Here is a 21063-nt window from a genome sequence, read left to right as displayed (position 1 = left end):
AGCTATTATGTAAATTATTTTTGATAGCTAGTTATTTTGTGTGAGTGAAGTAAAACGACCCCTAAGGTTCCTATCTCACACACACACACACACACACGCCCTCATAGAGGGTGCATGGATATATACAGATATCATCCGAATATCCTGTCCCAGTCGTACATACATATATATATATATATATATATATATATATATATATATATATATATATATATATATATATATATATATATATATATATATATATATATATATATATATATATGGCACAGTTTGTTATTTTTAATCTTATTAGTAGAAGGCTTGCTCTGAAGTTTACACAAACTGCACCATATTCCACAAATTTCTTGCGTACTAAACAAACCTTAGTTTATGGCATATGCCAATGCAACATAACAAAAACTTGATTGAAATCGAATACAAGGGATATGGGTACCCACGGGTCCCCACCGACTGGACATTGGTCAGCCTGATAAGTGGGGCCCGCCCACTCGTGGTGTGCAAGGCAAGGCATGAAGACGCGTGGAGTACAAGCTTAGAGGCTGGGCGAACGGATTCTGCTCAGATATCACGAGATACACGTTGTAGTCCGACTTAGATTGTTTTCCATGTAACAATCGACTAGAATTAGCTCTTATCCAACTTGTAACCCTAGGTCATCACCCTATATAAGGCGGCCAGGGACACCCCCGAGGGTAACTCAATCCAACGCATCTCATACCAGCAATATAATCAATCGAAACACAAGACGTAGGGTATTACTCTCCGGAGGTCCGAACCTGTCTAAAATCCTGCGCCTCTGTGTTACCATTCGAGTTCTTATCTTACAATCTCTCCCGCCTACAAATCTACCACTTGGACACCCCCTAGGTGGACTGTCGGTCACTAAATCCGACATAATCATATCAATTATCAAAGCACTACTTCTCGGTGGATCGTCGACACTTGTTCGCTAATGTAGTTGACTACTAGTGGCTTCCTAATCCTAGCTAGGATAAACAACGGCGTGCAGAGCGCGGGCTGGGGAATCATTCCGTTTCTAGACAGCATCCATGTCAAAACCAGCAGCTCCCTTTCACCAATCCAGCAAGCAAGGATAGAGATCTTCTGCGGAGGACCATGGGCTGCGCAGCCCTCGCATGGGGTTGATCTGACGATCCAAGCCCAGACCAGAGGGTACCTTGCAAGAATGCAGCAACCAAAGGGTATCTGCCACTACAAGCAAAGAAAACCAAAGAGTTGAGCTAGTTGACAGTGAAGTGCAGGTGCCTATCGTTGTTGCTATCAACGCCATGCAATGCTTCGCCGTACACGGACGAGCGGCAGCCCTCACATGGATCACATCCATCGCCTAGCTCCGGTCCCTTTCCAGCTCTCTACATACGAAACCCAATCTATCCACCCGCCAGAACCGAGCCGCAATGAACCACCTGCTTTGTGAATCGTGATCGTGTGCTATACCGTACATCCATGACACTCCGGGTACCAGGAGACACGACAGGGAAGCATACATCCTCGTAGCAGTAGCCCCACAGCCACGCAGGTGGTGGCACCGCTCGGAGACAGGGACACGACGTGCTCCGAGACATCCTAGGTTGATATTAGAAGTATTAAATATAGATTAATTACAAAACTAATTGGATAAATTAGGCTTAATAGATTCGTCTCGCGAATTAGCCACGGCTTATACGATTAGTTTTATAATTAGTTCACGTTTACTCCTTCTAAAAATTAGTCCATGTATTCAAACACCTCCTATATTCACGCGCCATAAAAATTATCGATGCGCGTGTGATGCTTAGACCTTGAAATAAGTGTGGGAGGTTGTGAGTGTTTGCATATGTACTTTGTTTATAAAAAAATAATTAAAGCTAACCTTTAGTAATATTATTGCATTTCAAGAGATCGAGTCTGTGGTCACGATGGATGCATGTAGAAATTAAAGATCAAGACTTACATGGCATCATCACATGACTTATCTAACGTTTTTTATAAGAATGTTTGCCACTCGTATATGTATATAATAAGCACCTGCCTTGATGTAAAGAGTTGAGAGAATTCTTGTTACACTATAATGAGCCCTATAAGACCAAACCACCCAGACGAATTTAGCAGGCTAACTACTCCTCGATAATTCACTAAGGGGCTTAGAGGTGAAAAAATAGTTGTTCCTTATTCACTTTCCGCTCAGCAGAATCACTTCTCATAGTGAATTAGAATTACGAGGACCTGTGTCAAATAGACCCTCGTGTACAAATTCCATAGAGCTTTATATCTGTATACAGCTTCGGCTGGATGCTAGCTCGTCAAGTGGGCTCGTGGCGACGTCAGATCTCTGCTTAGGACGTATTTGACGCGGAACACAATAATAGACTGAACTAAAGTTTTGGGCCAATTTTTCTCCAATCACGCTGCCATATTTGCTATAGCCTATAGGAGTATTTTGATTTTTGATTGAACCGGAAAATAAAAAAGAGCACTCGGCTGCCTTCGGCCCAGAAGTCCAGAACGGCCCCGACCCCCGAGTGCGCGTTTGGTTTAGGGTCTCGGCCTTTCCTCCGCTGCTTTCCTATTCCCTTCCCCGTCCGCTCCACACCACTCTCGGTCTCGCGGTCCCGGCCTTTGCGGCTAGTCGGCGACGACAAGGGCGAGCGGCCACCCTCGGCCCTGGTCTTCGTCGGGCGCTTCGCCGCCGACAAGAATCAGACAGGTATGCCCTCCTATCCCCTTCCCTTCCCTTCATTTCCTGCGGTGCGAAATCGAACACCCTAAACCCTGGTGTATGCTATTTGTGTTCAGATCTGACCATGTATTCGCCTGCTGTAAACTTCGATTTTTGTTCTTCTGCAAAAATTGTCCTATGCTGCGTCCGCTCCTGATTGTGTAATAGTGTCCAGATGAGTTCGAAGAAGGTTCCGTACCACAAGCACCGAGAGGCTGAGGAGGCGAGGAAGAAGGTTAGGGTTCAATCCTTTTTAACCCTTTCATGTGACACTACAGCTTTACCTTCCCCCCCTTGTACTGCGTGTTCATGTTTTTATTTTGACTGCATCGATATGTGAAGAGGGAGGAAGATGAAGCGGCACGCGTATATGCGGAATTTGTCGAGTCATTCAAGGGTGATAGCTCATCTGGGGCTAAGTTTGTCCGAGGTGGTGTGATCGACCCCAATGCTAAGCTGAAGGCCGATCCTGAAGGTTAGTGGCAGGGGTTTCGGTTTTGATTATTTACTCTTTGGTACCCTTTCCGCTTCGTAGTTTCTCTACCTTCCAAGATGGATATATGCATTGTTTCTTTTATTGCTCCAATTGATCAAGAGATCGGCCTTTTTTATTCATTCGGCAATGGCAGGTGGAAAATCCAAAGATGGGGGGTCTGTTCCAAAGAAGGGCAGTAGGTAAACGGCAAAAATACTTGATTTCTAGAAGATGGTATTGGTATCCTGTGGTACCGCTGCTACATCTTTAGATGGTCATGCGGCCAATATAACCAGAATTCAGAGACTTGACCTAGTTGTGATTACCTTATGCTATATACTGTGGCGCATAGCTCTCTCTTTGTTACAATTATGCTTCTTGTAATAACTTAAAAATTGTTACCAAGTACTGAGTGGAGTTGAAAACAGTGATAAGGTAGTATGAAGAAGAAAATAGTTTGGCTGGACTTATTCGACCACACCATCTTGTTCCATGACTAGTGTTTGCATTTATGCTGTAGCTTCAACTACAGTTAGCTGATGGAGCAATTCATTCTAAGCTCATGATTACACTAGTTCATGTCTTGCCTTTGTTCTATAGTCATGTTTGTTTATGATGTTAGCACGTCTGTAGCGGTCCACAATGCATCATCCCTCGTGCTTCCAGGCCTTATACAACAGTGGGCTATAATGTCTAATGTCATGAATATATACTAGTCACCTAACTCAATGAGGGATACCACAAATCTGCTGTTGTGTGTGTTTGGTAGTTGTTCATTGCCCCCTTGGGTATGATATGTTCGGTTATCATATCTATGTAGATGGTATTAGGATATTGGGTTGACCGGTTGAGTATGGAGAGAGTACTCATGTTGGATCTAGGCAAGTGTAATTAGTTATGTGGTAGTTGGATACATAGGTAATGACGGTTTCTGTATATTTGGATGTGTTCTTATGAGAACTTTGAAGTTTATCATACCTTATGGTAGTAGTTATAGCTCCACACGTCAGTAATGCTAATTTTTAGTTCCAGAGTTTTCAGCCACTTGGAATCTTCTAATTTACATGTCTACTCCTCGTACCTTTTGCACTCTTCTCGGTACCCAGGCTAGATTGAATTGAAAATTTCATGTGCTTGTGATTAAATCCTTGTAGCCTGGAAGCATAAGCTTTAGGATCAATTATACTTTTCAATACAAAGTATTTTTTCTTCAAGCTTGCTGGGGAATCCAAAATTCAATTGTGTGCTTGTGCATCATTGCATTAACAGGAATTTGAGTATATAATAGGCCAAAGGAGTGGATGTTGAAATTTTAGTAGTTGAAGTGAGAATACCTGAAATACCATCATACCTTCAACTCCTTGCCTCTGTTCTCATAAGCCATATCACTTCTGTTTATATATGATATGCATGCGATCTAACTTGTGAGCACCATAGATACCTTATACATAGCATCCTTTTCTCCAGGTATGTTCCGTCCTTCTTGCCACCATCATTTTCAAAAGAGCCTGAGAAGAAGGTTAGGACACTTCCAATATTCTTATGATTTACTTCAGTCAATCTGTATAGTTCCTTTGGTGAAAATTTATCTTGACGTGCAGAAGGAAGAGGAGAGGCCAAAGGAAAAAGGAAAGCCACGCGTAATAGATAAGTTCCTGGAGGAACTTAAGTTTGAGCAAGAGCAACGAGAAAAGCGTAATCAGGACCGAGACCACCGGCGTGATCGTCATAGCGATAGCTCCATGGTAGGTCCTTATATGTGTAATCAATATTTTATTTCATTCCACGCTTCCACCAGAGGATTGTATGGAGTAATCAATATTTTGTTTGGATTGTGGGAATATTATGTGTCAAATTACTAGGATGTAGAATACCAATATTTTCAACTCCTTTGCAGCTTATTTGAACTGTTCTCAAACTCATATCCAGCTCATAGAAATTTATGTGATTGATTTGCAGCTTCTCTATAAATATTATTAGTTTCTCCTTATGTTTGCTGCATTGATAGCTGAAATTGTTTTGTGCAGCCCTCTAGCCGGTTTGATGAACTACCAGATGAATTTGATCCGACTGGAAGATTTCCAGGATCATTTGATGATGGTGATCCTCAAACCACAAACTTATATGTCGGCAATCTATCACCAAAGGTTGCTTTCTGCGCTGCACATGTTCCATCAAACTTATATGCATTATCTAGTTAGCTACCCTGGTGCATTACATGCTATGATTTCAGGTCGATGAGAATTTTCTTTTAAGGACCTTTGGTCGGTTTGGACCGATTGCTAGTGTCAAGATTATGTGGCCTAGAACAGAAGAGGAACGCAGAAGGCAAAGAAATTGTGGTTTTGTTGCCTTTATGAATAGAGCAGATGGACAGGCAGCAAAGGATGAAATGCAAGGTTAGTGTGCACATCCATGTAGTGGTAGCCCATAGGGATCGTGTTTGTTCGTTGTTTATGGGAACTTGAAATGCTATTTTTTTGGATGCTATTCTTACTTTCAGCTTATTTCAATGTTTATTTCAGGTGTTATTGTGTATGACTATGAACTGAAGATTGGATGGGGTAAATCTGTTGCTCTTCCATCACAGGCGTTGCCTGCTCCTCCCCCAGGACACATGGCAATCAGAAATAAAGAGGTCGCTCTTTTTTGTCCTTTCATGCCGTATTAAAATCTGTGTTCATCTGACTTCTTTTTTTTCTCATGATACATTTGTAAGTTTTAATAGAATGTAACGTTTTTGGTATTGCACACAGGATTTGGCATTGATGATCTTTTTTTTCTTTGTTTTATACAGGGTGGTTCAGTTATACTTTCTGGTCCTGGCGGCCCTGCTATTGCATCTGTTACACCACAGACCTCAGAGCTGGTAGGGGAACTTGTGCATAATCCCTTATATTTTCTAGGATCCCATTTTTTTAATCCTGCAGTAGTACTATACGCACTTGTTCTCTCTAGTAATCTGTGTTCTCTTTCGGCCATATTTTTTTAATCCTGCAGTAGTGCTATATGCACTTGTTCGTTCCAGTGATTTATGTTCTTTTTCTTTCTCTCTCTCTTCTTTTTGTTTTTATGAGTGCCGTGATCTTGCTATCTAGGTCATCCTGTCACTGTAAAAGAATTACCATTGAAAGCTCTCCTGTGTTTTGCTTTGAGTTAAAATGTGAAGGATGGATATTTCATACTTCATAATGTGGAAGCCAAAATACTTGATTGCTTTGAATCGTGTAGACCAGGGAAATTTGATTACTTATATTGTTGTGAACAACGTAATATTGATATTTTTAAGTGTCCTCATTTTGCACACCAGTTCCAGTGTGCAGATATAATTTCTGGTCATGTTGTTCGTTACTTCTCGTGTAGGCAGATCCAATACTTTTTTTTTTCTAGACTAGAAGAGATATTGGCAGTTGACCACTTGCATATCCTGTGATTTTGCATTATATTAAATGATTGATTAGCTGTATAAGTAAATGATTTGGTAGCTTCAATTTACATTGTGGATTCACCTGACTTGATAGGTCCTTACACCAAATGTTCCTGATATTGTGGTTGCTCCACCGGATGATGGACGTCTTCGGCACGTGATTGACACAATGGCTCTGCACGTACTTGATGGTGGATGTGCTTTTGAACAAGCTGTAATGGAGAGAGGGCGAGGAAATCCTTTATTCGATTTCTTGTTCGATCTTAAATCTAAAGAGCACACATACTATGTTTGGAGGCTATACTCCTTTGCTCAGGTACTTGCTGCTGTCTATATTTCATCAAAATTCTAAATTTACATCTCTATTCTCTAACTATAGAATAGTGTTGTCCTTTTTGTTTATCATATTTACTGTTCTTAGTTGGAAGTCAAACGAGTAAAACATAAGCTCGAGTTTTTCTACCAAAGATAGCAGCAAGCAAGGCTTGTCATCCATTGCATAAGTTGTGCAAGAACTTGTTAAATTGTCAAATGAACATTACTTATTTAGTTTCTTGGAACGTTTGGGAATATGTTTTTCCTTGCTCCACAGAACTTTTCATCTATCACTGTATCATGGCTGGAACATACCTTTTTGAGAACTGGATCACAATTTATTACATCCATAAAATTTCAAGTAACTATGAACAGATTTCTGATAAGAGTGCTAACAGCTTGTGATGTTGTAACATAGGGTGATACTTTACAACGATGGAGAACAGAACCATACATAATGATCACAGGAAGTGGAAGGTAATATCGTTGTGCAGTAATAATGGTATTTAATAAGGCCAATGCGCATGGAATTTGGAATCTGTGCTTTGACTTTCTTGTGACAAAATATAATATGCAATGTGCTATTTCAGATGGGTTCCACCTCCCTTGTCATCCAACAGAAGCCCTGAACGTGAAAAGGAATCTACATTTGCTGCTGGTAGAAGCAGGGTAAGTGTTTGTTAGACCTAGTCAGTTTTCTTTGCACCTTTTGATGTAGCATAATTAGTTGTTCTATTTATCTCAATAAAATAAAATAAAATAAATAAATGGTTTACAAGGCTAATTTGCCGTTTCCCCTTCTTCAGCGTGTTGAAGTGGAGCGTACATTGACTGACTCACAGCGTGATGAATTTGAGGACATGCTACGTTCGTTGTCATTGGAGAGGAGTCAAATAAAAGAGGCCATGGGATTTGCCTTGGATAATGCTGATGCAGCTGGGGAGGTACAGCCTACCTTCTAATTTGATCTTCCTTTTCTTTTTTTCCCATTGCTTACACAGTACTGTTACTTTTTTTTAAATGTGCACCTACATAGAGATAAGTTAGCAGCTAGTTACGTGTCCACAACAATGGGTTTATGTATTTAACAGATTTGTTTTGTGGTCATGGTCTTGACTGTCTATTTGAAGGACAACCCTTGTGATGGCTGATAAGATTTATCTTTAAAACAGAAATGGGTAAAAATTGGTGACATGTACAGTATATTTATACACTGATTGCTGGCAACATTTAAAATGTTCACTGATTGATGAAATGCAATCTTTGCCCCTTCACTAATGTATCTTATATTTAATTTGGTTCCTGTTCTGTTACATGGCATGGTTTAGGTGATCATATTGACTATTGGGACCTGGTTTTGCTTGTAGATTTTATCTTTGCAGTTAAGTTTAATTGTCGTTATAATCTTGTAATTCAAGCAATGTACTGTATTCTGGTGTTTTAGACTTCTCTTATCCAAATGATATCTCTTGTGTAGTTCTCATTGCATGAATACTCATTGGTTTATTGTATTTCAGATTGTTGAGGTTCTTACAGAATCCTTGACACTCAAGGAGACACCTATTCCAACCAAGGTTGCTCGGCTTATGCTAGTGTCCGACATCCTTCACAACAGTAGTGCTCCTGTGAAGAATGCATCTGCATTCCGAACAAAGTTCGAAGCTTCTCTGCCAGATGTTATGGAGAGCTTCAATGACTTGTACCGCAGTATCACTGGAAGGATTACTGCTGAAGCTCTGAAGGTGATTTATATTGTGCCATTTCTTGAATACTTGAATTTATTTTTGTCCTTGATGTTCTTACATGATTGCTTGAATTTATTACTGTTTTGCAGGAGAGGGTTATGAAAGTTCTGCAAGTGTGGGCAGACTGGTTCTTGTTTTCTGATGCATTTCTGAATGGACTGAGGGCTACTTTCCTTAGATCAGGCAACTCAGGTGTTGTTCCATTTCACTCGCTATGCGGTGATGCACCTGAAATTGAAAAGAAAGGTAGCTCTGAGGATGGAAATGATGGATTTAAGCTTAATGAAGATGGTGCCTTGGCTACAGGAAAAGCAGCAGCAACAAAGGAGCTATTAGGGCTTCCACTAGCTGAACTTGAGCGCCGTTGTAGACATAATGGCCTCTCACTATCTGGTGGTAAAGAGATGATGGTTGCCAGGTTGCTTAACTTGGAAGAGGCTGAGAAGGAACGAGTATATGAGAAAGATGTTGACATGAAACATGCGCAAGGGGAACAGCATAAAATTGGAAGAGAGGACAGCGGTTTTAATGCCCGTAGTGCATCAAGATTTGGAGAAACTCCTAATGGTGATGAATTAGATGTCTCCCGGAACAGTATGGGAGCTGGCAATGGGCGCACTAGAGAGTCTGCTTCTGCTGAACTTGAATCATTTCCAAGCAAGAAGCCAAAATATGATCCTGTTTTACCAGCTTCTAAATGGAGTCGAGAGGATGACATTGACGATGATGAAGATAGAAAAGGTGGTCGAGGCTTGGGATTAAGCTATTCATCTGGAAGTGATGCTGGTGAGCTAGGAAATGCCGATACATCAGAAGTTAGTACTGATCATGCAAGTCATCATCAAGAAACGATTGTTGATGAAGAGCATAGGTACGTATCCTTCATGTTCAATCTTCTTACCATTTCCTTACTATTTCTTATATGAGTGTTAACCAAGCACATGTTTTCCCTGATAATACAGGCAGAAGTTAAGGCAGATTGAGATTTCTGTCATGCAGTACCGTGAATCTCTTGAAGAGCAGGGTTTGCGCAACATGGATGAGATTGAGAAGAAGGTTGCCAGCCATCGGAAGCGTCTTCAGTCCGAATATGGTTTATCCACTTCAACTGTTGGTGCAAACAGCAAGCGGTCTTCTGGTATGACGTATCCTGTTTTTTGACAATAGCATTTCTTTTTCATTAACACACATATTTTGTCTCTGAGATTTTTGCACTGTCATTATTAGTTCATGCGGTAACATTGACCCATGTTGTACCCCCTCACACTTCTTTCAGTGTACAACCTCCCCTGTTTTCTCTGCTACGTATCTTATATAAATGGTATCTAATTTTGCAGAAAGAACATCATTGGAGCGGAAAGAGAAGCACGACGATGCACATGATTATGCTAGGAAGCGGCGTCGGAGCCAGAGTAGTAGCCGCAGCCCTCCAAGGAAGTCACAGGAGAGGGACCGAGAGCACAACCGCGGCAGAGATCGATCCCATGGCAATGATGCCGGTAGGGACAGAGCACGTGAGAAAAGCACGAGCCGAGGGCGCGATGACCACTACGACAGGAGCCGAGACAGGGAGAAGGACAGGAGAAAGGGAAGGTGACCGATACCCGAAGTCCCTGTCACCATTCATCATTTGCCTGAGAACAAGGACCCCGGAGCAAGGTAACATTCGAGCTTACATCAGTTAAACATCTGCCGCGCCACGGCAGGTTTCCTGGCCTGCTCCGCGCCTTAGAGAACCTGTCTGCAAGCGGAGTTTTGAGGATTAAGGTGATGTTTTTGTAGACACGATCTGTTTGTAATAGGTAATTTTGCGGATAAGATGAACCCGATGTGCAGTTTATGCCAAAGCCAATGTTGAATACACCAAGAATTATTTCATTGGACATCCGCGGGACCCTACCAGGTAGGGTTGTACGTGGATCTTGCACAGCATCTTTGGTGAATGTCGGCGCATTCACTGAAAGTGAAGGCTAAGGTGCTCACGTCACGTTTGCGTCTGAAATCCTGCACGACTCGTCGACTCTGCAGGCGAATGTGTTGCTTTTATCTTGTCGGAGCATGTGAGCACGTGTTACTACTTGTCTATGCATGTTTTTTTTATACTGTCTATGCATGCTTTTGACACATGCTTAAACGCTGACGCTACTGTGGGAACATGCTTTTTCATACGTGGTGGATCCGAAGTTGGAGAATATTGCAACTAGGGAGAATCCGACGTTCTTGAATTTTTGAATGCCAGCTGATCTAGTGGGTGATTCGGAGTGGGAAAATGGGTTCTCCATGCAGATGACGAAGAGGGATAGATGGGTGGAGGAAGAAGGGCCAAGCGTGCAAACAACTGGGCCTTGCTTTTGCCTCTCCTCCACCAAATGGTCTCTTGGGCGAGACGTGGATGAGTCGGAGCTAGGCATTGAGCCGGCAAAGACCTTGACAAGGGTCTCTCGCGCCTGCTTGATTCGGGCATTCGCTGCTGCGGCAGAGGTGGAACATGGCTGTAGGGCTACGGAAGAAGATAGGAACGAAAAGCTGCAACAGAGTACACAAGTATTGTCCGTGTATTGCAACGTTTGACATCGAATAGGCTACATATTTCCTTTTTAATTAGTAAAGTTTGTCAATATTTACATGCCTCTACTACTATGCATTGGTCATATTTAAAAGAACTCAGTAGATACTGACTAAAATTTAGAAGATCACCATCCATCCATTCTTATAGTTATAGGTGCCTTTTCTAGATGATGATTGGACATCACCTACAGCTCTGTGATTTATGCAAGATTTAGAGTCCGTAGAATAAAATAAAGTGGTTTACACCTAGCTAGCTGTTCAATTCTAAAATAATATAAAACTATACCTAACTAAAAACCCTTAATATTCCCATAGCTCCGATTCCAAGATACCGCCAACATACTTACATACACATCCACACTAGTGAAGAACTGTTTCATCGAAGGAGCCACCCTAAATGTGCAATTCAATGTAGAGATAAATCTTGTTAGTAAGCAGTTAGATAATCAAATGGGGTGTTTGGGAGGAGGGGGCTAAACTTTAGCCCTGTCACATCGGATGTTCGGATACTAATTAGGAGGACTAAACATAAGCTAATTACAAAACTAATTGCAGAACCCCTAGGCTAAATCGCGAGACGAATCTATTAAGCCTAATTAGTCCATCATTAGTGAATGGTTACTGTAGCACCACATTGTCAAATTATGGACTAATTAGACTTAATAGATTCGTCTCGCGATTTAGCCTAGGGGTTGTGTAATTAGTTTTATAATTAGTCTAGGTTTAATACTCCTAATTAGTGTCAAATATTGATGTGATGGGGGTTTTAACCCCCTCCTCCCCAACAAGTGATCCGATAGATGAGGGAGAGATGCTACCAGCTTCTGGACGTCAGATCCTATGCTACCAGAAGTAGCTGACGCGTCAGCAAGCACGCGCCAACACGAGCACGAAACGTGTGCGTGGTGCCGGTACCGGTGCGTGCCCAGACCCGGAACGATCTGACGCAGTGATCATTAGCAGCAACAGCGACCTGCTTGGCTGCTTGCTTTCGGCACATGAGGCAAACGGGCTGTTTCTTTTTTTTTTTAACAAAGCCCAAAAGCAGCTTTACCTTGTGTGATGGATGAAGGATTTGTGTGATGGATGAAGGATGAGCAACCTCCGATCTGATCTCACCTACCGTGGCAACTGGCAAGTTCAACCCTAGTCCTATCTTTTTCCTCTCCTTTTCTAGAGCTTGGACCCCTCCCCAGTTCAGGACAGAGAAAGCGAGGGGAAAAAATTTTGACCCGATGAGATGAACCCGCCCGCCTTCGGACAGTGACGAGGTTAGCAGGAATTTTGATAAAACCATTCGAGGACCAGCTAAGTCAGCTGAAAAGCTGAAACGACTGATTTGTTATGAGAGAAAAATACTGTTCGATGGCTGATAAGCTAGCTGACAAGCTGAAGCGAACAGAGCCGACTCAATTTTCAAACCAAGTCGAGAAAAAAAAACAGCAGTCGTTTTTTAAAGGATCCCAGTATCCCATGGTCGATCGTCAGTTCCTCACCAGGCCGTTGAACTGTTGAAGTAGCTCTTGTCAACCTCACTCAACCAGGATGGATGGCACCCGTGCATGCAGTGCACGTAGCAGTAACCCCATGCGAGTCCAGGTGACGAGTGACCGTGGAGCCGCCAGTGCCAGGGTCCCAGTGAGAGCAACACCCGGATGGAAATGGAATCATGGATGCCATGCCGCATTGAAACAATATCCCCAGCGGCAACGAGGTCACCAGTGGCAGTGAGAGACAGTGACCAGCGGCGCGGCCCTCCGCGATCCGAAAGGCCACTGCCCTCTTGTGTGTGGCGCCCCGGTCCCCTGATCCCGGGCTCCCGGCTCCGGATCAGAGAAGCTCCTGCCCCGTGAATGAATTCTTTCATTCTCCGGCCGGATCTGAATCTTCTTTTTCCCTGCGTTTGCTGCCAACGGAAAACGAGCTGCTTTCCGTTAAAATTCCCGCAAAAACCTCGTGAAATTCGGCCAAAAGCCAGGAGCGCGAAGAACGCGTTGCTCTGGGGGCTCTGGCATCCCCTGACAGGTGGGCCACCACGCCGGCGGCGGCCCCGCGGGGCAGTGGGGTTCGAGTGTTTGACTGCCACCACTGCCAGGCTACCAGTAGCAGTGCAGCGCATCTGATCCCCTCTTCTCCGTCGTCACTCGTGGCATCCACCCATCTCAGGCAGGCAGCATTCTCTCGCTTTCCTTTCTCCTCTTCTCCTCCTCTCCTCCTCCCGCATCCTCCTCTGTTCGTTCCGATCGCCGCCGTTCTCCCCGTGAGAGGCCGTTGAGCCACCCCCGCCCGATGCGGCGGCCGGCGCTTCGAGTGACGAGTTGACGGGTCCAGTGGCGGCGGGATCTTGCCGCCAGCGGCAGCGGCACTCGGCCGACGCAGGTGAGACAGGCAGTGGCCTGACCTTCTTTATTTATTTTTATATATATTTCCTGCAAGAGTAGAATAATTTCCCAGTTAGGCGAGTCTGTTGTGTTGTTGAGCGGAAAAGAGAAATGCCATTGCTTCAGAAATTCCCATGCCAATTTCATGAAGAAAGGATCTTTTCTAAACGGCCGCGATTTTTTTTTGTTATTCACTTTCTTCCTTCCGAAAGCTTTGTACCCTGGGATCTTTTCTTGTCAGCGTTGATTCTGGGAGGCGCGGGGGTGGTTTGGTTTTGTCGCAGTCCGATCTTACAGTTCCTGAAGGAGTCAGTCGGCTGGGTGTGCCCTTTCTTTCCCACCCTTAATTGAGATGCGCCTAGAAGTGGTACCGATAATTGAATTGAATACGATGGAATCTGTTAGGAATATCTTGTGCGTTTATCCAGTCCAAACGAACCATTTTCTTGTTTCTGTAATGCTAAGTTTGTTGCATTTCGACCGAACAAACGATGATTGGCTATATTTATCAAAAATAAGCTTGTCTCGTTTATATTAGGAGCACCCGCCGGGTGGTGGGGCTCCGAGCTCTCACCTAACTCTGGGTTTAAGGAAAAGCAGCTGCGGTGGTGGAGTCATCGCCCACGGTTTGATGTTGTCATCGCCCATCATTTCAATTATAGGATATATTTTATTATTCGTCACTACTCCTTTTTCCTTTTTTTTTTGGGAAAAAAGAAAGGCTGTTTGTGTCTTATGAAGCAATTCGTCATGTCATTCACGCTGATAATTGTGGATGGTGGTTGGCCAAAGTGTACTAGTTTATCACATTTTATGGTACCCTGGGGGGTTAGGCTGGTTCCGTTCCTGTGCAGGTGTACCTGGGTTTGGGTTTTTCAATTGTCCTTTTCCGATTGCTGACTGTGCAATTATTGCTTTTCTTATATGAAGGGGTTTGAACTGTGCTGATTATACCTGTGGGGAGTGGGGACCGTATCCTATGTCCTCCCTGGAAGTAAATGGCACCTCCCTAAATTTATTAGGTCCTTTATTCAGATATCTTTGTCATGTTACATCTGCATTAGTCATCCTAGTTCCTACCAATGCATATTGTCATGTTAATGTGGTATTTTGGGTGGTCGCGTTCTTTGCTGTTTGGTTTATTCTGGTGATTCGCCTATTTATGTTGTTCAAATGCCTTTTGAGTTCATTGGACGAGTTATACTTTAGTTTTACTCTTGACGATCAGAGGCTGGCTCTTCTCATGTTGATGCCTTTTGGTTGGAGCTTTGCAGTGTAAGAATTACTAATTACTGAGAACTTGAACTGAATTTTCGTTGATGCAGGACTTCGTGAGTACACTGGTCTAACTTGTCAAGTTCTTGACGTTGCCTGATTAATTCCTGGTATGCCATTGTTCTGTTAAGTTTACTTTTGTTAATGACCATAGATTTCTTTCGTTATGATTGATCTTCTAATCTACAGCTTGTAAGTATGGGAATTTACCTCAGTACTCCAAAAACCGATAAGCTATCTGAAAACGGGGAAAATGATAGGCTTAAATTTGGTCTTTCGTCTATGCAAGGATGGCGTGCAAGCATGGAAGATGCTGTGAGTTTCCTCTATTATCATCTTTTCACATTTTATTTGCATGGCGGCTGTAGTTTATCCTCCTCACTGAAGGCTGGTAGAAAAACATTTTAGAATACTGTTGGGGGGAAATATTAACGACCTCTTTGTACTCCTTAAACAATGGTCATAAGGGCCCGGGCCCACCTGCGGCGACAGTGACCTCCGCCGACTTGGCACGGACGGGAAATATTCCACTCCGCCTCGCCCGACCCATGGTCCTAGGGTCGGACGCGCCTGACCCCTCGCCGCAAGGCTCCGCCTCGCCCGACCCCTCGTCGCAAGGCTCAGCCTCGCCCGACCCCAGGCGCTAGGGCTCGGACGCATCCGGGCCCACAAGACAGGGCTTCGCCTCGCCCGAGGGCGGACGCGGACCAGCGGACGGGGGCGCGGATCTCGTGGGCCCCCACCGATCTTGCCATAAATGCGAACCATGGGGGGCGTACCCGGAATGCGGCTCTGACGCGCAGAAAGGCGCCCGCGCTTCTCGACGTGACCCGCCACAGTTGTCGGGCGGTACACTGTAGCCACAATCGCACGGGGCTACAGCTGCACCGTCCTGCCTCCGCTGTGATATTCGGCATAGGGCACTCATCGCCCACGCCGCCCAACAAAGGAGGATGCGCCGCCCGATCTCCCGCTCGGCCTGGTGGCAGGGGCGTGCAGCTGCGCCTCCCGGTTAGCGCGCTTGCAGAGGCCGATCGTCCACCACGATGTGCACAGTTGCGGCGGCCGGACATCATCATCATCATGCACGGCTACAACGGTCGGACACCGCGCATATCTCGCACGCCCGGCCACAACGGCCGACCGGAGGGTTGTCGATGGGGCCCAATGACAACCATCCCCCTCCGGTGGTCATGCTGACAGGAGACAGGGACCGGGAGGGAAGGCGGTGACTCCGGGGGCCCGGTCCTTCTCCCTGCGCTGCCCGGAGGGGAAGGCGGCGACTTCGGGGGCCCGGTCCTTCTCCCTGCGCTATTACTTCCCTATTTACTTTCTCCACTCCCCTTCGGTCCCTGCATCAATTGTAACTCCTGTGTCCTCCTTACGTTATGAAAGGAGGACCAGGAGGCCCGAGACAGGGACGGCTCTCTAGTGAACCAGTGCGCCCTCCAACTCACAACCCTTCCATACGAGCATCAGTGCACACCCACAGAGACTTGGGACCAGCTTCCCTCTCTCGCCTGTTTGTAACCTCTACTGCAAACTCTGCACGAGTAACACGAGCAGCTCCCCACACTGGACGTAGGGCTATTCCTGCCCGAACCAGTATAAACCCCGTGTCCTCTCGTGCAACCATCCGAGCCTTACGCGCATAGAAAACAAATTCACTTGCCGTAGTCTTGACTCGTAATTCTTGACAACGACAAATACTAACTCTGGGAGGTAGAATGAGTGACGTTTTATGGGCTACAGTTAATGCGGGCATGTGTTCAGTTTCACCCCCCGAAATAGATTAAGAGAGAATCAAAGAACCAAGCCATAATTTCTCATAGGTTGGAGGCATAGCCGTATTTTTACCAATTGTTAACCGATATTACTTGCTTTAACACAATGATTTTAATTAGTTCAGTGTCGCACTATATGCGTATTGCTATTTATTTGAAGGTGTGATCCTAGCAATTTCATCGGTCACGCCAGTTCTGTAATCGTTCGTTAATACAATGTTTGACATTCTGTGCAACCCTGCAGCATTCAGCATTGCTAGATCTTGATAGTGAGACAGCATTCTTTGGTGTTTTTGATGGTCATGGAGGTAAGCATCCTCACAAAGATCAGTGCTTTTCATGTTTCCTCATTATTTTACTCACGAGGGATGCTGCTATGCCAAGTATTTGTAGAGGCTTTTATTATCTCCTTAACATTGCGCCACCTAATAAAGTCTGCTTTACTCAGGAAGAGTGGTTGCCAAATTCTGTGCAAAATATCTGCACAGTCAAGTTCTCAAAACTGAAGCTTATTCAGCTGGTGACCTAGGCAGTGCTGTGCATAGAGCTTTCTTCAGGTATATTGTGAACCAGATGCCACATGAGATGAAAACCTTCAACATTTTATAGCATTACTGTCAGCATGATGATGATAATTTCTAATTATCTGGTCATGCTACTTCAGAATGGATGAAATGATGCGAGGACAGAGAGGTTGGCGAGAACTATCTGCACTTGGAGATAAGATAAACAAGTTTAGTGGTATGATAGAGGGGTTGATTTGGTCCCCAAGAGGCAGTGATTCGAATAATCAACAAGATGATTGGGCTTCTGAGGAGGTATATATACAACTTTCTACCGCCACTTTCACTTTTCTAAAATAGAAGTACAGATTATTTATTTTCTCACTGAGATATATATATTTTATCCGTTTCAGATTCTCAACTCCTTGTAAACTGTGTCAAATGTGAATTGCAATAACAGCTGCACTTTATGTTGGAGAGAGAAACCTATGCAAAGATCCCAAACACAAAAGACTCTGTTGTCAATAATTATGTACTATGACCTAATAATGAAAACTGAAATTCATTTTTTTGATATTCTGAAGTCCATGTGTTGTGATTATTTACGTTTGAGTTATGATATAAAGTTGATGGAATAGCTCACAGAGTTATTCTTTTATCAGGGACCTCACTCTGATTTTGCTGGGCCGACATGTGGGAGTACAGCATGTGTAGCACTAATAAGAAATAACCAACTTGTTGTGGCAAATGCTGGTGATTCACGGTGTGTTATTTCAAGGGCTGGAAAGGTATGCTACTCTTGCTCTTTCATTAGTTGGCAAAATGGATATCCTTGACTGCCTGAGTTTGTGTTCTATGTCTCATCTATGATAGGCATACAATCTTTCAAGGGACCACAAACCTGAGCTTGCAGTTGAGAGAGAAAGAATAATGAAGGCAGCAGGTTTCATCCATATGGGACGAGTAAATGGGAGTTTAAATTTGTCAAGAGCAATTGGTAAGCATTTTCTCGCACCTTTTTTTTTTTCAAAAAATATAGCGCACCTTGCTTTGTGCCTTAAGTATGCAAGTACCTCTTTATAGGTGATGTGGAATTTAAACAGAACAAATTTCTGCCTCCTGAGAAGCAAATTGTGACAGCAAATCCTGACATTAATGTTGTAAGCTCCCTAAATCTTATTCTTCTTTGAAGTTGTACAGCAAGATATTATGTGCTATGGAGCTGTTAAGCTACTAGTGTTTGCCTTCCCTTAAACGTTCATGCAATCTTGTCCTTTGTTAGGTGGAGCTCTGCGATGACGATGACTTTGTTGTTGTAGCATGTGATGGCATTTGGTAAGGCTAATTACCTACAATTTCGTACCTTCATGCTTTGTATAGCTAAAGTGCATCAAGTTCCTAGAGCACAAAATCCTAAACGTTATGCTATCCCTACTTCTATCAAGTGCTTGGCTTTAACATGTCATTAGCTTCTTAGAGATTTAACATGTTTGTTTGATGAACAGGGATTGCATGTCAAGCCAACAGCTGGTGAACTTCATCCATGAGCATATAAACAAGGTGAGTGCCACTGCCACTTTATATTTACAGATTGGCAGCTTAACTGAACTTTTGGTAAGGTTAAAGTGCCAGGCAATGACAGATTATGGGTGTTGCTAAAAAAATGCAGGAGAGCAGCCTATCTGCTGTGTGTGAAAGAGTGCTTGATAGATGCCTGGCTCCATCAACAATCACTGGAGAGGGGTGTGATAACATGACCATGATCCTGGTGCAGTTCAAAAAACCAGTCGATCGGAGGAAGAAGTCCGAAGTGGCTGAGCAATCTAGCAGCAGCGCGGATGGAACTGAGATTCAGTGAGTACATGCCTTGTTTGCTTCCTGATTTCACCACCAATCTTTCCTGCATCTTCGTCATGCATTAACCAGAATGCTTCGGACCAGTGTTGCCGAGGAGTAAAAAGAGCTCGACACTCGCAAGGGCGCAATGCAACCGTCTGGATTGAGAAGAGCTGGAAAGGCAAAGAAATGTGTAGTGTGCATATCCCAACTATATGAGGCACTCACGCACATCCTTCCTGAAAGGACCCTCAGATAATGGTGTCGGCTGCTGCAAATGGTGAATCTCCAGAGCACGACCATTCTCCATTCGTCGTCGAGCATCCAGGTTGCAGTTTTTCGGTCATCGTGCGGCGAAGTCGGTGTATTCTGTGGTGTGAGATTCCAAGTGTGCTGTAAAAAGGTTTGGTTACGTGCCTGCCTCACTAGGTTGCGCTTTCTTTCTGAATGATATGCGTCGAATCTGAATCCGAATCTGGATCCTGGGCTGTGTATGTTGTTTGTTGGATGGGAAGCGGTTAGGATGAACCCCCTGGCCTTACCGTATTCCGGTTACAGTCAGCGGCGATTGTGAAGTGCCAGTGTGCTGATTTGTTGATGGTTGATGCAGTTTGTTTTTTTGGAGTATTCAATCTTTACATTTGCCGTTGCCTTCTTTGCCTGCGATTATGAACATGAACTGCTGATTTCTGTTCGCCCCAAAGCTGTCTTATTGCTGATGGTTCACGAAGTCGGAGGCGATGCAGTTGTCACTCGAACTGCAGATTAAGCAGTTGGAGCCTCGAGTATCACTGTCAGATTAAAGTATAAACTGCAGAGGATCTTTTTAGGTCTGATCGTGCCATGGCCGTAGAGAGAGAACGCATCGCTTCGCAACACAAGTTACGATCAGGAGAACCCTGCACATTAATCCAAGCAAGATGTTAACACGTTAATTTATTAGGCTAAGCAAGATGTCGACACTACTAGCTAGTTACGTCATGTCAGATATGTGCTGCTAAACTACTACCATTAGGCTTGCCATCCCGGTCGAGGACGCGGGAGCAGCACGAAGCCATGGCCGTCGTGCGTCGTGACCTTAGTTGTCGCCGCCGCCGTCAGTGGCCGGCGTCCTCGTCGAGGGGATGCACTCGGGTGGCCTTCTCATGGGCCGCCCTCGCCGCCGCGTAGAGGTCCGCGATGGCCGAGGCGAGCAAGGTGGCGCCCTTGACGAGGCCGACGGCGCCCGTGATGAGGCCGATCACGAGAAATGCGAGCGCGAGGCTGCCGAAGAAGAAGAGCACGAGGCCGTAGGCAACTTCGAGGATGATCCACGGGTGGCCGGCCGCGGCGTCGGCGTCGGCATGGCCAGCGGGGGACGCCGCCGGGGCCGGGGCGTCGGCTGGGATGATGTCGTCGGAGGCCGCTGCGGCCGGCGCGTCGGCGGGGATGTCGGAGAGGCGGCGGGCGCCGCGGGCGACGACCACCGCCGCGACGCTGTCGTCAACCGTGCTCTGGACGTTGGTGTCGTTGGTCGTGGCCGAGGCGTCGCGGGACGGCGGCGGCTGCGGCGGCAGCGCGGCGTCGACGGGGCAGCTGGCGGCGAGGAGGCACGACGCGGCCGCGACGGCGACCAGCTGGAGCAGGAGGAGGCGGCGGGTGGCCATGGCGCACAGCGGCTGGCCTGATCGGAGTTGGTGGTGGCGATCGATGATCGCTTGTGGAGTTGTGGTTTGCGGTTTGCCCGAAAAGAAAAGCGCGTGCCCTGACTCCCTCAGCGAGCCTGCGGCAGAGCACTGAGTGTGCTCTACACTTCTGCTAGCTCTGGAGTAGGACGCGTGTTGGCTGCCAAGTGATCCCAGCGAGACAGGACAGGATCGAGTCCTCAGCTCCTCACTAGTCACTCTCTGTTGTGCGTGTGAAAGAGTAGCTAAAATGCCTTAACACTCATTGGAATTGGACTACAGCAGATGCATACGCATCCACCATCAGATCAACAGGTAGTAATTTTCGTCCTGGCTTCTTGACTCTCTAGTGTTATACTGGTACTAAT

General features: G+C 45.0%; 2 protein-coding genes across 6 annotated transcripts; both read left to right on the top strand.

The window, feature by feature from the left end:
* Positions 1 to 2551: 2551 nt before the first annotated feature.
* On the top strand, positions 2552 to 10613 carry LOC101758144 (protein RRC1). 4 transcript variants are annotated; one of them, XM_022826435.1, is made up of 19 exons: positions 2564 to 2710; positions 2800 to 2809; positions 2898 to 2957; positions 3065 to 3197; positions 3352 to 3397; positions 4665 to 4716; positions 4799 to 4942; positions 5225 to 5344; positions 5431 to 5596; positions 5723 to 5835; positions 5995 to 6066; positions 6719 to 6940; positions 7358 to 7416; positions 7530 to 7608; positions 7746 to 7883; positions 8457 to 8681; positions 8774 to 9555; positions 9647 to 9822; positions 10022 to 10613. In XM_022826435.1, the coding sequence occupies exons 3-19, from the start codon at positions 2898 to 2900 to the stop codon at positions 10279 to 10281; spliced, it is 2847 nt and encodes a 948-aa protein (XP_022682170.1). In that variant the 5' UTR covers positions 2564 to 2710; positions 2800 to 2809; the 3' UTR covers positions 10282 to 10613. The 4 variants fall into 4 exon arrangements, with proteins under 4 accessions (XP_004951689.1, XP_012704116.1, XP_022682170.1 ...); XM_004951632.3 differs by lacking the exon at positions 2800 to 2809 and having other exon boundaries at positions 2552 to 2710; positions 2891 to 2957; XM_012848662.2 differs by lacking the exon at positions 2800 to 2809 and having other exon boundaries at positions 2556 to 2710.
* Positions 10614 to 13141: 2528 nt separating this feature from the next.
* On the top strand, positions 13142 to 19671 carry LOC101757462 (probable protein phosphatase 2C 11). Of its 2 annotated transcripts, none has more exons than XM_022827075.1 (13): positions 13142 to 13631; positions 14959 to 15018; positions 15098 to 15223; positions 16937 to 17000; positions 17141 to 17249; positions 17357 to 17510; positions 17858 to 17983; positions 18069 to 18192; positions 18279 to 18355; positions 18478 to 18530; positions 18701 to 18755; positions 18865 to 19049; positions 19122 to 19671. In XM_022827075.1, exons 3-13 carry the CDS (start codon positions 15107 to 15109, stop codon positions 19150 to 19152), a joined length of 1095 nt encoding a protein of 364 aa, XP_022682810.1. In that variant the 5' UTR covers positions 13142 to 13631; positions 14959 to 15018; positions 15098 to 15106; the 3' UTR covers positions 19153 to 19671. The 2 variants fall into 2 exon arrangements, with proteins under 2 accessions (XP_022682810.1, XP_004951688.1); XM_004951631.4 differs by having other exon boundaries at positions 13425 to 13631; positions 19137 to 19671.
* The last annotated feature ends 1392 nt before the right edge of the window (positions 19672 to 21063 follow it).

The sequence above is a fragment of the Setaria italica genome, chromosome I (assembly GCF_000263155.2).
Source record: "Setaria italica strain Yugu1 chromosome I, Setaria_italica_v2.0, whole genome shotgun sequence".
In the NCBI taxonomy this organism is placed as follows: domain Eukaryota; kingdom Viridiplantae; phylum Streptophyta; class Magnoliopsida; order Poales; family Poaceae; genus Setaria; species Setaria italica.
The sequence above is the reverse complement of the archived record's forward strand: the minus strand, read 5'-3'. Positions and strand labels throughout refer to the sequence as shown.

Excerpts from the sequence above, each read along its gene's own strand:
- LOC101758144 (XM_004951632.3), top strand. The coding sequence starts at position 2,898 with ATGAGTTCGAAGAAGGTTCCGTACCACAAGCACCGAGAGGCTGAGGAG. Across the intron at positions 4,717-4,798 it reads CAAAAGAGCCTGAGAAGAAG|AAGGAAGAGGAGAGGCCAAA; the intron begins GTTAGGACACTT and ends CTTGACGTGCAG. Across the intron at positions 7,884-8,456 it reads ATGCTGATGCAGCTGGGGAG|ATTGTTGAGGTTCTTACAGA; the intron begins GTACAGCCTACC and ends ATTGTATTTCAG.
- LOC101757462 (XM_022827075.1), top strand. The coding sequence starts at position 15,107 with ATGGGAATTTACCTCAGTACTCCAAAAACCGATAAGCTATCTGAAAAC. Across the intron at positions 17,984-18,068 it reads TTATTTCAAGGGCTGGAAAG|GCATACAATCTTTCAAGGGA; the intron begins GTATGCTACTCT and ends CATCTATGATAG. Across the intron at positions 18,193-18,278 it reads AAATTTGTCAAGAGCAATTG|GTGATGTGGAATTTAAACAG; the intron begins GTAAGCATTTTC and ends ACCTCTTTATAG.